Source organism: Leptopilina heterotoma, unplaced genomic scaffold (assembly GCF_015476425.1).
Source record: "Leptopilina heterotoma isolate Lh14 unplaced genomic scaffold, ASM1547642v1 Lhet_45, whole genome shotgun sequence".
In the NCBI taxonomy this organism is placed as follows: domain Eukaryota; kingdom Metazoa; phylum Arthropoda; class Insecta; order Hymenoptera; family Figitidae; genus Leptopilina; species Leptopilina heterotoma.
In genome coordinates, this window is record NW_025111086.1 from 299,394 (window position 1) to 314,187 (window position 14,794).

The 14,794-nt window shown below is 22.6% G+C and overlaps 2 protein-coding genes across 3 annotated transcripts in view; one reads left to right on the forward strand and one right to left on the reverse strand.

Moving 5' to 3' along the window:
• The window catches only part of LOC122507153, a 177,271-nt gene that overhangs the window by 109,845 nt on the left and 52,632 nt on the right, over positions 1 to 14,794 (reverse strand). The gene's annotated exons all lie outside the window — the stretch shown is intronic.
• On the forward strand, positions 12,084 to 13,950 carry LOC122507154 (tigger transposable element-derived protein 6-like). Its single transcript, XM_043619719.1, has 2 exons — positions 12,084 to 12,776; positions 12,878 to 13,950. Exons 1-2 carry the CDS (start codon positions 12,710 to 12,712, stop codon positions 13,702 to 13,704), a joined length of 894 nt encoding a protein of 297 aa, XP_043475654.1. The 5' UTR covers positions 12,084 to 12,709; the 3' UTR covers positions 13,705 to 13,950.

Consider the following 14,794-nt stretch of genomic DNA (forward strand, 5'->3'; position numbering starts at 1 on the left):
ATTGAATTTTTTTTCGTGTTTAAACATCTTCTATAAATCCATTATTTTTAATAATTTTTGAAAACCTTTTGAATTAATTATTTCTAAAATTATTTCAAAAAATTTCTAAAAATTTACACTCCAAATGCTTTTAAAATTCAATTATAATCTCAAATTTCAACTGAAATTTATTTTTAAATCTATGTTTATGAGAAAATTCTGCTGGAATTCAATTATTTAAATACAACAATAACAATTTATTGAATAATTGCATGTTTCTTAAAATTCAATTCTCATAAAGAATTTTATCAACAAATTTTTTAAATCATTAAATTCTTTGGACGAATTTTAATAAAAATTTTAAGAATAATTACATTTTTTCGAGGAATTCGATTAAAATTGTATTAAAAATAATTGAAATTCTGCAATGAGTTTCATTATCTATGAAAATAATTGAATTCCTTAAAAGAATTTGATTATTTACGAAAATAATTGAATCCCCGTAAAAATTGTGTTATTTTTGAAAATAATTGAATTCCTAATAAAAATTTCATTATTTACCAAAATAATTAAATCCCTGTAAAAATTTTATTATTTTTGAAAATAATTGAATGATTGCGAAGAAATTAAAAAATAAAATTGTAGGTAAATAATTAAATTTCTGTGAAATTTTTATTATTTTTTGAAACTAATGAAAAGTTTGTGTAGAATTTTATTTAATTTTTTTCTAAATAATTGAATTCTTTTGGAAAATTTTATTGAAAATCATTGAATTGAGGAAATTTTTTTAAAATAATTGAATTTCAGAGAAGAATTTAATTATTTCTAAAAATAATTGAAATTTTGATGAGAATTTTTAAAAATTTTTGAACATAATTGAATTTCTTCGAAGAATTTTATTACTTTTGAAAATAATTGAATTTCTGCAATGCATTTGTAACTTCTCTAAAATTCTTCAAATTATATCGTACAATTTACCAATTTTTCATCATTTTTGAATCAAATTACAAACTTTACAGACCTTTTTTTAAAAAAAAAACGGACTTTTACGGACTTCAAGCAAAGTTACGAACTTTTACGGGATTTACAGACCTATAGTTCGAGCCTTGAAATTCTAATTCGAAGTGACAAAAATTCGAGAAAATTAAATTTGTAAATTACAATATAATTCACAGAAGAGGAATAACCTACATTCAATATAAAAATAAATAATATAATATTCCACATCCTACACGTTCGCTCTAATACTTAAAAAAAATAACTTCCCCTCGTACCTATGATGGAAAATTTTTTTAATAAAGCAATAAATTATACCTGGAAACAAATCCACAAGAGGAAGGAAGAGGAAAAAATTTTTTAAATTCCACTAGTGCCATATTTGTATGAAAAATTTTATCGACCTCTTCCTATGTATATATTATACACCTACATTTTGGTAGATTATTATTAAAATGCAATTTCATCATCGCTGAAGACTTAAATTTTAGAATTGCAAAGCGAGACCAAAAACGCGTTCATCAACTTGTACGAACAAAGCTTTTTAGACGTTTTGATAAATATCTTTAGACGTATACTCTATATATACGTACATATATTAATAGAAGATTGATGAAATATTGATCCAAATAAGTAACGAATATGAATTCATATTTTTATATGTATATCAAAGACTCATATTCCATCTCTTTAATCAATGTCAAGGCAGAAAATGTTTCACGAAAGATATATTAACCTAGGAAAAATTCTATATCAAATTTACAAACAACTTGCGTTTACATAATTATGCGGAATATAAATTTTTTTTGTAATCTCAATCACCGAGTTTGTTGCTAACAGTAATTAATTTATTATTAATTATTATTACTTTTTATTTTTAATAACAAAAATTTTTTTACTAAATTGAATTACTGACTGACTTTTTGATTTGAATTAGTGAAATTTACTATAATAAATTAGTAGAAACTACTATTTAGTGACTTCTTGCTTTTGAATTAGTAAATTTTACTATAATAAATAGTATAATTTCTACTAATTTATTAGTAAATTTTACTAATTCAAAAGCTAAAAAGTCAAAGTAGTTAAAATTTTTGCTAATTAAAATTTAGAGAGTATTTTATTTAATTCAAATTTATTAATTCTATACGTAATCAGGGTTGCCACGCTTTTACTCATATTTCAAATTCCCTGACTTTTCCAGGTTTTCCAGGTTAAAAAACGGAATTTTTCCAGGTTTTTAAAATTACATTTATATTTACAAAAATTTTTAATTCAAACCTTTTTGAAATTAAACATGTTATAAAACATGAAAATATCGATCACTTCGAGTCTTCGACTCGGAGCAATCAATATCTTCATGTTTTATAATAATTAAAAATGTTGGACTGATAAAATCATCATTTTATACCTACTATAAGAATATTGTTACTGTAACTTATTCAAAATTACTTTCAGCATTTTAATTCAATTATTGTTTTCCAGAATTTTCCACTAAAATTCTTCTTCATAAAGTGTAAATTAATTATTATTAATAATTTCCGAAAAATTTCTTTCAACATTTTCAAAACCTTTTGCTTACAATTCAATTTTACGAAATTTCATCGATTATTCAGAAATTTTTCAATCAAATATATATTAGAAAATAAAAACTTTAAATAACTTCAAAAAAATTCAATTCAACTTTTACAAAAAATTAAATCTACACAATTTTAAGTTAAAAGTATGAAAAATTCAAACATTCAAAGATTATAATTTCAAAACCTTTTCAAAACTCAATTATTATCTAAATTTTTAACTGAAATTCATATTTCAATCAGTAAATAAATAAATAAATAAAAAATAATAAATAATAAATAAATAATAAATAAATAATAAATTTATCAGTATATAAATTGTTATTAGAAAATTATACGACAATTCAATTCTTCAAATACAAAAAAAATAATTTATTGAAGAATTGAATGTTTTTTAATATTCAACTCTCATTTAAAGATGAACAAAAAGTTTTGAACGTTCAAATGAACGAAATATTTTTTGTTAAAAATATTTTCATAGATTATTGATTACAATTCAAATTAAAAACTCAAATTTTACATTTAAAAACATTATAATTAATTTGCTTAATAGTGACGCAAAATTATAGTAATAAAAATTTAATTTGAAGAAGAAATAAATAATAATTAATAATTAATTATTAATTATTAATTATTAATTATTAATTATTATTATTATTATATATTATTATATAAATTTTAAATTTTAAATTTTAATTAAATTAAATTTTAAATTAAATTAAATTAAATTAAATTAAATTAAATTTTAATTTTAAATTTTATTTAATTTATATAAATTTTATTATATATATTATATATTATATTATTATATATTATTATTATTATTAATCAATTATTAATTATTATTAATAATAATTATTATTTTTCGTTCATTTGAATGTTCAAAACTTTAACCTCCTATTTAAAGAATTTTATCAAAAAATTTTTAAATAGGTAATTAAAATTCTTTTGGCGAATTTCAATAAAATTTTTAAGAATAATTTCAATAATCGAGAAATTAGATTAAAAATGTATTAAAAATAATTGAATCTCTGTAAAAAAATTTCATTGCATTGAGAAAAGTTTTTGAAAACAATTGAAATTTTGTCAAGAATTTTATTAAAATTTTTTTAAATAATTGAAATATTGACAAGAATTTTATTAAAATTTTTGAAAATAATTGAATTTTGGAGAAAAATTTTAATATTTATAAAGATAATTGAAATTTTGACGAAAATTCTTTTAAACTTTTGACCATAATTGAATTTCTGCTAAGAATTTTATTACTTTTGAAAATAATTGAATTCTTAAGATGAATTTTTTAATAATATTTCTTTTTAAATACCTATAATTATTTTTAATACAAAAATAAATAATTTATTGAATAATTGCATGTTTCTTAAAATTCAATTCTCATAAAGAATTTTATCAATAAATTTTTAAACAATTGAATTCTTTTGACGAATTTTAATAAAATTTTAAGAATAATTACATTTTTCGAGGAATTCGATTAAAATTATATCAAAAATAATTGAAATTCTGCAATGAGAGTTTTATTATCTATGAAAATAATAATTGAATCCCTGTAAAAAATCGTATTACATATTTATAAAAATAATTGAATCTCTGTAAAAATAAATTGAATATTTTTGAAAATAATTGAATTATTGCGAAGAAATTTAGAAAAAAATTTTTTTAATAATTAATTTCTTTTGGAAAATTTTATTGAAATAGTAGATATTTAAAAATTATTGACTGGAGGAGAATTTTTGAAAAAAAGTGGAATTTGTGAAAAAGAATTTTATTAAAATTTTTGAAAATAATTGAATTTTGGAGAAAAATTTTAATAATAAATATAATTGAAATTTCGACGATAAATTTTTTACAACTTTTGATCATAATTGAATTTCTGCGCAGAATTTTATTACTTTTGAAAAGAATTGAATTTTTTTGATGAATTTGAATAAAACTTTTAAGAATAATTATATACATTTTTCGAGAGATTCCATTAAAATTGTATTAAAAATAATTGAAATTTTGCGATGAGTTTTATTATTTATGAAAATACTTGTAAATCTATATAAATTTTTTGATTATTTATGAAAATAATTGAATTATTGCGAAGAAAAATTGTAAAGGCAACTCTTTTAAAATTGAATTAAGAAAATTGAATTAAAAAAAAATTAGATTTCAAGAATAAGCACAATAACTTTAGAAAACAATAATTTTCCAGGACTCCAATCAAAATTCCCTGACTTTTCCAGGTTTTTTCAAGGTTTATAAAAATTCCCTGACATTTCCAGGTTTTCCAGGTTTCCAGGTTGCGTGGCAATTAGTATTACTAATACTTTTACGTATGTAAAAATAATCCGCACGGTAAATATATAAAATAATATAATAAAATAAAGGGAACAAAAATGAATTGTATGTGCGCAGAAGGGAAAAAAAATTATTATGTGAGTCAATCTAAATCTCGCAGCGAGTTATCCCGGTGACATTAATCGAGGTATCCCTATAACAGTCTTTGTCGGTAAAATTTCCATTTAGGTGGGTGCGTACATATATAGGGACGCGCGCATAAATAAATACCCATCGTATTTGTGAGTATTCACTCGTCTGCATACGGGCCGACCGGAAACGAAGAGTGACGGCAGAACCGTTGAAAAATCGAGCGGCGATTTTCTCTTCCCTTCATTACCCGCAACGATTTATCGCGTATACAATATTATACAGACACCATAATATATACATATATACACAAATGCGTACAATTTAATACATATGATCTATTTTTCCTTACATTATAAACTCATCTCTAAATAATGAAAAGTCGCCAAAGTTCTGAACGTTCAAAAATAAACAAAATATTTTCAGAAATTAATGATTAATTTCAATTAATTAAAAAGACATCTTTTCTCTTTAATTAATTAACAGTGAATAAAAATTAAAGACTTAAATTTTACATTTATAAACTTTCTCTCTAAATTTGAATTAGTATGAAGTGTTTACTAATTTGAATTAGCGACTGACTTTTTACTTCCGAATTATAGTATAAATTTTACTAATAAATTAAGAAAAAGTAATAAATACTTATTTCTACTAATTTATTAGTAAAATTTACTGTCTTTTTGCTTTCGAATTAGTAAATTTTACTAATAAATTGAGAAAAGAAATAAATACTCATTTCTACTAATTTATTAGTAAAATTTACTATTTCAAAAGCAACTCTCTAAATTTGAATTCGTAAAAATGTTACTAAATTGCATTAGTGACTGACTTTTTGCTTTTAATTAGTAAATTTCGAATTTTACTAATAAATAGTAATTTCTACGAGTTTATTGGTAAAATTGACTAAAAAAGCAAAATGTCAGTCACTAATTCACTATCTAAATTTAAATTAGTAACAATGTTTACTAATTAGAATTAGGGACTGGATTTTTTTTGAATTAGTAAATTTTACTAATAAATTAGTGAAAATTACTATTTATTAATAAAATTTACTAATTTAAGAGCAAAAATCCAGTCACTAATTCACTCTCTAAATTTTAATTAGTAAAAATGTTTACTAACTAGAAATAGTGACTGACTTTTTTGTTTTTGAATTAGTAAATTTTACTAATAAATCAGTAGAAATTACTATTTATTAGTAAAATTTACTAAAAAAAATGTTAAATGTTAGTCACTAACTTAAATAAGTAAACATTTTTACTAATTTAAATGTACAGCTTACATTTTACCAAATTAAATAACTTTCTGATTTACAGACAAAACTTTGACGAATTTATTTAATAAATTGTTCGAATTATACGATAACATCAAAAACTTCATTTTTAAATTAATATTTAATCGTTATTATTTTTTCATAGAAGTTAAGATTTTTAAAAATTTAAATTCAATAACGTATAATAATATTATTATAAAACCTAAAGATGTGGATCACTCCGAGTCTAGAATTTTTTAACTATAAAATTCTTCTTTAAATCAATTTTATGAATTATCATAAAGAATTTTAAAAACAAAATTTTAAATAATTGTATTATCTTGACAAGTTGTAATACAATTTTTAAAAATAATTTCATTTTTCGAAAAATTTGATTAAAATTGTATTAAAAATAATTAAAAACCTGCGACGAGTTTTATTATTTATAAAAATAATTGAATTCCTGAGAAATTTTAATTATTGATGAAAATAATTAAATGTTTGCGTACGATTCTTATTAAAATTTTTTTTTTTAATAATTGAATTTTTTTGGGAAATTTTATTAAAGTAGTAAATATTAAAAATCATTAAGTCGAGGAAAGTTTTTGAAAATAATTGAAATTTTACCAAGAATTTTATTAAAATTTTTAAAAATAATTGAATTTCTGAGAAAAATTTTACTATTTTTGAAAATAATTGAATTTCTGCGCAATCATTTGTAATTGCATTGAAATTCAATTTGTTTTAAGTGTTTTTAACTAAAATTCTCCTGTAAATTCATTATTTTTAATAATTTTTAAAAAAGTGTTTTAAGAATTTTCAAATTCATTTGTTTACAATTTAATTTTGCAAAATTTCAATTATTCATAAATTCTTCAATTAAATATATATTAGAAAATAAAAACTTCTAATAATTTACAAAAAAACGGCAAATAAAGTTTCTCAAAAAAAATTGATTCCACAGTATTGTTAGTTAAAAATATGAGAAATTCAAATTTTCAAAGATTTTAATCTGAAACCTTTTCAAAATTCAATTATTTCTAAAATTTTACGATCTAATGCTTTTTTAATTTTATAATCTAAAATTTTAACTGAAATCCATTTTTTAATCAATGTTTATTTTTTAATTCTTTTTTAGTTTTTAGTTTTTTTTTTTTTAATTTAATGTTTATGAGAAAATTCTACTAGAATTCAATTATTTAAATACAAAAATAACAATTTATTGAATAATAGCACGTTTCTTAAAATTCAATTCTCATAAAGAATTTTATCAATAAATTTTTAAATAATTGAATTCTTTTGACGAATTTAAAAAAAATTTTTAAGAATATTTTCGAGGAATTCGATTAAAACATTGTATTAAAAATAATTGAAATACTCCAATGACTTTTATTATTTATTGAAAATAATTGAATTTCTAAAAATAATTGTATTATTTACGAAAATAATTGAATCCCCGTAAAAATTTTATTATTTATGAAAATAATTGAATGATTGCGAAGAAATTTACAAAAAAAAAATGTGTAAATAATGAAACTCCAGTGAAGTTTTTATTATTTTTTGAAAATAATGAAAAGTTTGTGTAGAATGTTATTAAATTTTTTTTAAATAATTGAACTCTTTTGGAAAATTTTATGAAAACAGTAGATATCGAAATTCATTGAATTGAGGAAAATTTTTGAAAATAATTGAATTTTGGAGAAGAATTTTACGAAATTTCAAACTAAAACCTTTTTGAAGTTCATCTATACTTATGAAAATTGTAAACACAACTCTTTTAAAAATGAATTAATTTTGAAATATTGAAGTAAAATTAGATTTCAAGAATAACTTTAGAAAATAACAATTTTCCAGGATTTCGATCAAAATTCCCTGATTTTCCCAGGTTTTTCAAGGTTTATAAAATTTCCTGACATTTCCAGGTTTTCAGGTTGCGTGGAAACCCTGAAAATGATTGTATAATAAAAAAGACCATTTTCAAAGTTTATTTTGCAAAAGCTCAGACTAATTTTTACAAAAACGTACTTTGATCGTTACAACTTTTACTCCAAAAATAGTAAAAATTTCCAAAAATGCGCAAAAGCTTTTGTCATTGTAATTTGTACTTTGAAAATTTGGTAAAAAACAGTTATGTACTTTATTCGTCTTCTCCGTGTAATAAAATAATGAAACTAATAGAATAATTGTAATAAAATAATGAAACTAATAGAATAATTGTAATAAAATAATAAAAGTAAATAAAAAAAGTAAAAAATAGTAGTAGTAAGGTAACAGAATAATAATAATAGAAAAGAAACTAAAATAAGAAAGTGGGCAAAAAATATGAGACACACCCGTTATGTATAAAAGGAATAGAAACCAGAAACTACGAGGAAACCAAAAGAGTATAGAACGCGATCAAGGCAAGTGGTGTATTACGAAATTTGTTGTAACTGGAGCCAACAGGGGTTGAAACTTCGGAATTGCGAAATCCCCCGGACGTTCAATTAGTGCCTGCGAGTAACATTATATCCGCGGGGATAGGCTCTCTGTATGCGTCCATATATATACACAGAGAAAGAGGGAGAAAGCGAATTCTGCCGAAAATACTCATACAGAGTCCGAATTTACCCATGTGTATTATGCGTCATCCATATTGACACCATATACATAGCCTTAAGGAAAAGAAGAGTGAGAGAGAGAGAGAGACAGAAAAATCTCCAAAACTCGCAAAGAAGAATAGGACACTGTGGGGGGTGTCCCCAAAAAGCTTATCACGGACCCGCGTTGCCAGGATATAACAGCTCTCGACCCTTAAAATAATCTCTCGTCTTAATGTCCCTTCTAACCATCTCATTATATATCCCTTCAAAAATAATCTTCCCCGATATATCGGCACTGTTTTCATATTTTTCGGCAATCTTATTGTCATCTTCAGAAGCAATGTTTCAAAAACAATGATTCAAACAATGTTTCGGAAAACAATACAATATCGACAAAACAATCATTAAGAGAGTTTTCTTTTCTGTATACAATATAATTTTCTTCTCTTCTTTTTAACTCATGTACGCTGAGAAATGTCTAGCGTCGAAAAAAAAAAAATAATTTTAAAAAAGTCGAAAACCGTTTTTTCTTTTTGAAAAAAATTAAAGAGTCACCTTTTTTCAAAGATTTTAATAAACATCAAAGGTTATCACAAAGCTTTAGTTTTATTCTCCTGAATTCCAGACAAATTTTTTACTTTTCCCCTGACCTTAAATAATAAATATAATATATGCAATATAATAATATAATAATAACATAGGGTAAGTGCGGGTATAGTCGGACAGTACTAGTAGTCGGACACTTCCGTGTTTTTTGGCAAATAAATAATAATGCATTGTGATAGTTACTTTAAAAAGTATACTAGACGAATGTGTGAAGTTTATATTTTATTAAAATAGTGTTATTTTCGAAAATAATTAAACAAGAAATATTTTATTTAATGTTTTAAAAATCATGGTGTCCGACTATAGATACAACCATTTTCGAGTAGCGCGATGAGTGGCACAAAGTTTTGTTGATAATTACTCATAAATATTAAATCTTATAGGGTTTAAATATTATATTAATAACTTCTAATATGCTTTAATTCCATTTTCCAGCCGATAGCAATTAAAAAATTATCTGTTTTACTTTATAAATCCAAAATATCTGACAGATGTCCGACTATAGAAACAAGGGGAAAAAGTGTCCGACTACTAAAGCATTCGTAATTTTTTATTAAAATGTTTATATTTTATTAAATACTCAACTATTTGTAACAAATTTATATGATTTTTAATCCTGAAGAACTCCTTTAATTAATAATGTGCTTATAAACACAGTAGATATTTGCTATTTCAAGAAAAAAAGCATAATTTAAGATTGTATCCTTAAGTGTCCGACTACTAGTGCATTTACCCTATAATAAAAAATATAAATACACCCCAAAAATGATTAGATACTCAAAAAAATGTTCTATTACAGTAGTTCATGTGTACAATGCTTTTAATATTCAATTATTATCTAAAATTTTAACCTGATTTCAAATGAAATAAAGAATAAAATATTGAATTTTATTATTTTTGAAAATAATTGAATTGTTAGAAAGAAATTAATAAAAAATTTTTAAATAATTGAATTCCTGTGAAATTTTTGTTATTTATGAAAATAACTATATAATGTTAGTATAGAATTTTATCAAAAAAATTTTTAAATAATTGAATTCTTTTGAAAAAATTTATTCAATTATTTCTAAAAATTTACGCTCTAATGCTTTGGAAAATCAATTATAATCTAAAATTTTAACTGAAATCCATTTTTAAATCAATTTTTATTAGAAAATTCTGCGAGAATTCAATTATTTAAATACAAAAATAACGATTTATTGAATAATTAAATGTTTCTTAAAATTCAATTCTTATAAAGAATTTTATCTATAAATTTTTCAATAACTTTTGACGAATTCTTTTGACGAATTTTAATAAAATTTTTAATAATATTTTCGAGAAATTCGATTAAAACATATTGTATTAAAAATAATTGAAATTCTGCAATCGTATTAAAAATAATTAAAATTTTGACAAGAATTTAATTCAAATTTTTTAAGTATATATAATTGAATTTTGGAGACGAATTTTATTACTTTTGAAAATAATTGAAATTTTGACGAGAAATTAAAAAAATTGTATGAAAAATAATTGAAATTCTGCGAAGAATTTTATTAATTTTGAAAATAAATGAATCTTTGCAATCATTTGTAACTCCTCCAAAATTCAATTTTTTTTTAGTGTTTTTAACTAAAATTCTTCTATAAATCCATTATTTTTAATAATTTTTGAAAAAGTTTTTCAAGAATTTTCAAATTCATTTGTTTACAATTCAATTTTGCAAAATTTCAATTATTCATAAATTCTTCAATTAAATATATATTAGAAAATAAAAACTTCTAATAATTTACAAAAAAACCAAATAAAGTTTCTCAAAAAATTGAGAAAATCAATTTCTCAAAAATTGATTCCACAGAAGTGTTCGTTAAAAATATGAAAAATTCAAATTTTCAAAGACTTTAATCTGTAACCTTTTCAAAATTCAATTATTTCTAAAAATTTAAGATCAAATGCTTTTAAAATTCAATTATAATCTATAAAATTTTAACTGAAATTCATTTTTATGAAATGAAAATCATTTTTTATTAGAAAATTCTATTAAAATTCAATTATTTAAATACAAAAATAACAATTTATTGAATAATTGCATGTTTCTTCAAATTCAATTCTCATAAAGAATTTTATCTATAAATTTCTAAATAACTGATATGAATTCGTTTCACTAATTTTAATAAAATTTTTAAGAAAAATTTCGAGAGGAATTCGATTAAAATTGTATTAAAAATAATTGAAATTCTGCAATGAATTTTATTATTTATGAAAATAATTGAATTACTAAAAAGAATTTTATTACTTATGAAAATACAGTCGAACCTCGCTAACTGAGACTTGTCTAACTGAGAAACCTCTCTAAGTGAGAGGAATTTTCAGGTCCCGTCATTTTTACATGCAAAAACCTCCATAAGTGCGAATTTGTAACTGAGAATCATTTTTCTTGATAAAACCTCTGTAACTGAGAGAAGCGCGCTTTTCAAACCTCTATAACTGAGAATCTTTTCTATATTATAATTTTCTAAAGGTCAATATGAAAATAGGCAGTAATTAAAATTAATTTTAATTACTGCTTATTTTCATATTAACAAAGGGTCTTTCTTCAAAATACAATTATACCTATCAGACAAATTTAAATTTAGTTTCAAAACGACTGTGACAAGAAGCGCTTGCGAATCACATAGTTTATTTTTAATATTCAAAATGTCAAAGAGTAAACTTAAATCTTTTTCATTAAGTGAAAAACTAAAAATTATAAAAGAGATTGAAAGTGGAAAAAAACGAAGTGTAATAGAAAGTGAATTTAGTCTATCAACTGCCACTTTCTATAGAATATTAAAAGAAAAAGACTCTATAAAATCGCAGTGTTTTGAAGGTCGTGGAAATATGAAAAGAAAACGGTTAGTTGAATTTCATGATCTGGAAAATTGCCTTGTGGAGTGGATTAAACAAACTTTAGATAAAAATATCCCTTTGGATGGGCCCTTGTTAAAAGGAAAGGCTCTAGATTTTGCCAAAAAACTAGGAGTTCAGGAATTTAGAGCAAGTAATGGTTGGTTAGATAATTTTAAAAACGACATTCTGTAGTTTTTAAAAAAATTGTTGGGGAAAGTAAATCTGTCGATCAGAATGTATGCGATCATTGGATTGAATATTTGCCAACTCTTTTAAAAGAATATAACCCAGACAACATCTACAACGCAGACGAGACCGGATTATTTTTCAAGTGCCTTCCGGATAAAACATTTACGTTTAAAGGACAAGATTGCAAAGGAGGAAAACAAAGTAAAGATCGCCTTACTGTTCTCCATTGTGCCAATATGACAGGGACAAAAAAATTGCCTCTTCTCTTAATTGGAAAATCAAAAAAACCTCGATGTTTTAAAGGTAAATTATTTATTTATATGTAAAGTGGTCTAAATATTAGGGTCCGTATTATTATCTGTAAATGAATTGATTATTTAACAATTTGTAATTTCTTTATACAGGTGTAAATACTCTACCCGTTGAGTATCAAAGTAACAGAAAAGCTTGGATGACGAGGCAAATATTTACGGAATGGCTACAAAAAGTTGACAAAAAAATGAAAAATGAAAAAACAAAAATTCTTCTCTTTGTAGACAACTGCACTGCCCACACGAATTTGCCAGAATTCAACAACGTAAAACTCGTTCTTTTGCCCGCTAATACTACCAGCCAATTGCAACCGTTGGATCAGGGTATTATCCACGCTTTTAAACGCCATTACCGAACACAAGTAGTCAAACATGCTTTAAAATGTATCGAGGAGAATAGTAACCAGGACATAAATGTACTTCATGCTATGAGATTTGCTCGAAAAGCGTGGTTTGCCATCACCGATGTGACCATAAAAAATTGCTTTAAAAAAGCTGGTTTTTGGAATGAAGAGGGATATGGACCAGAAGAAAGTCTCGTTGAAACTGTTCCTAGCAACGAAGAATGGAACACACTTGTGGCTGACGAAACAAATGTTATAACATTTGAGGATTTTGTACGAGTTGACGACAACATGCCTATTGCAGAAGAGCTGACAGACGATGACATTATTGCAAATTGTAACAACAATTTTGATGATGATGATTGTGAAGAAGTCGAGAATTCAACCATCGCAGAAGTTTCCATTCCAAAACAACAAGAAGTTTTAAGTGCATTAGAGACAATTCACAGATTTTTTGAATTTTCGACGAATATTAATGAATCAGTTTTTGACAAAATTTATGAACTTGAACATCATGTTAAGAATTGCACAACTAAAAAACAAACAGTAATAACAGACTTTTTTCCTAAAGCTTAATAACAATTAATAACAATTAATAACAATTTTTATTAAATTTGTTAAATAAATAATTAAAAGGAATTTTTTATTTCGTAAAAGTAAAACTTTAATTAACAAAACCCTTACAATGCCTCTATCAGTGCAATAACCTCAGTAAGTAAGACAATCCGCTATTCGACCTTCGTAAGTGAAAACCTGTCTTACTGAGAAACCTCTATAAGTGAGAAAATTTTTTCGGTCCCTTGGATTCTCAGTTATCGAGGTTCGACTGTAATTGAATTCTCGTAAAAAATTTTTTTTGTTGAAAATAATTCAATGATTGCGAAGAAATTTCTAAAAAAAATTTGTAAATAATGAAATTCCTGTGAAATTTTTATTATTATTTGAAAATAATTAAAAGTTTCATTTTTTAATTGTTTTTAACGAAAATTCTTCTATAAATCTGTTATTTTTAATAATTAATAAAATATATATATTTTTAAATACTTAAATTTTTTTGATAAATTTAATAACTCTTTTTTTTAAGAATAATTACATTTTTCGATGATTACGATTAAAATCGTATTAAAAATAATTGAAATTGAGCGATGAGTTTAATCAAAATTTTTCTTAAATAATTGAATTCTGTTGGAAAACTTTATTAAAATCCTAGATATTGAAAATCATTAAATAGAGAAAATTTTTTTTAAAAAATTGAAATTTTGACAAAAATATTTTATTAAAATTTTTTAAAGTGTAGGTAATTAAATTTTGGAGAAGAATTTTATTAATTTTGAAAATAATTGAAATTTTGCCGAGAATTGAAAAAAATTGTATGAAAAATAATTGAAATTCTGCGATGAATTTTATTAATTTTGAAAATAATTTTTTTTTTCAATCATTTATTATAATTATTTATAAATAATAATTGAATTTTTGTCAATCATTTCTAACTTTTCCAAAATTCAATTTTTTTAGTGTTTTTAACTAAAATTCTTCTACAAATCCAATATTTTTAATAATTTAATAAAATTATTAAAAAAATGTAACTAATTTCAGAAAAATTTGAATTATTAAGATTTTTTAAAAATCTTCTTTTTAAAATTCTTTAAAATTTCTGATTAAACTG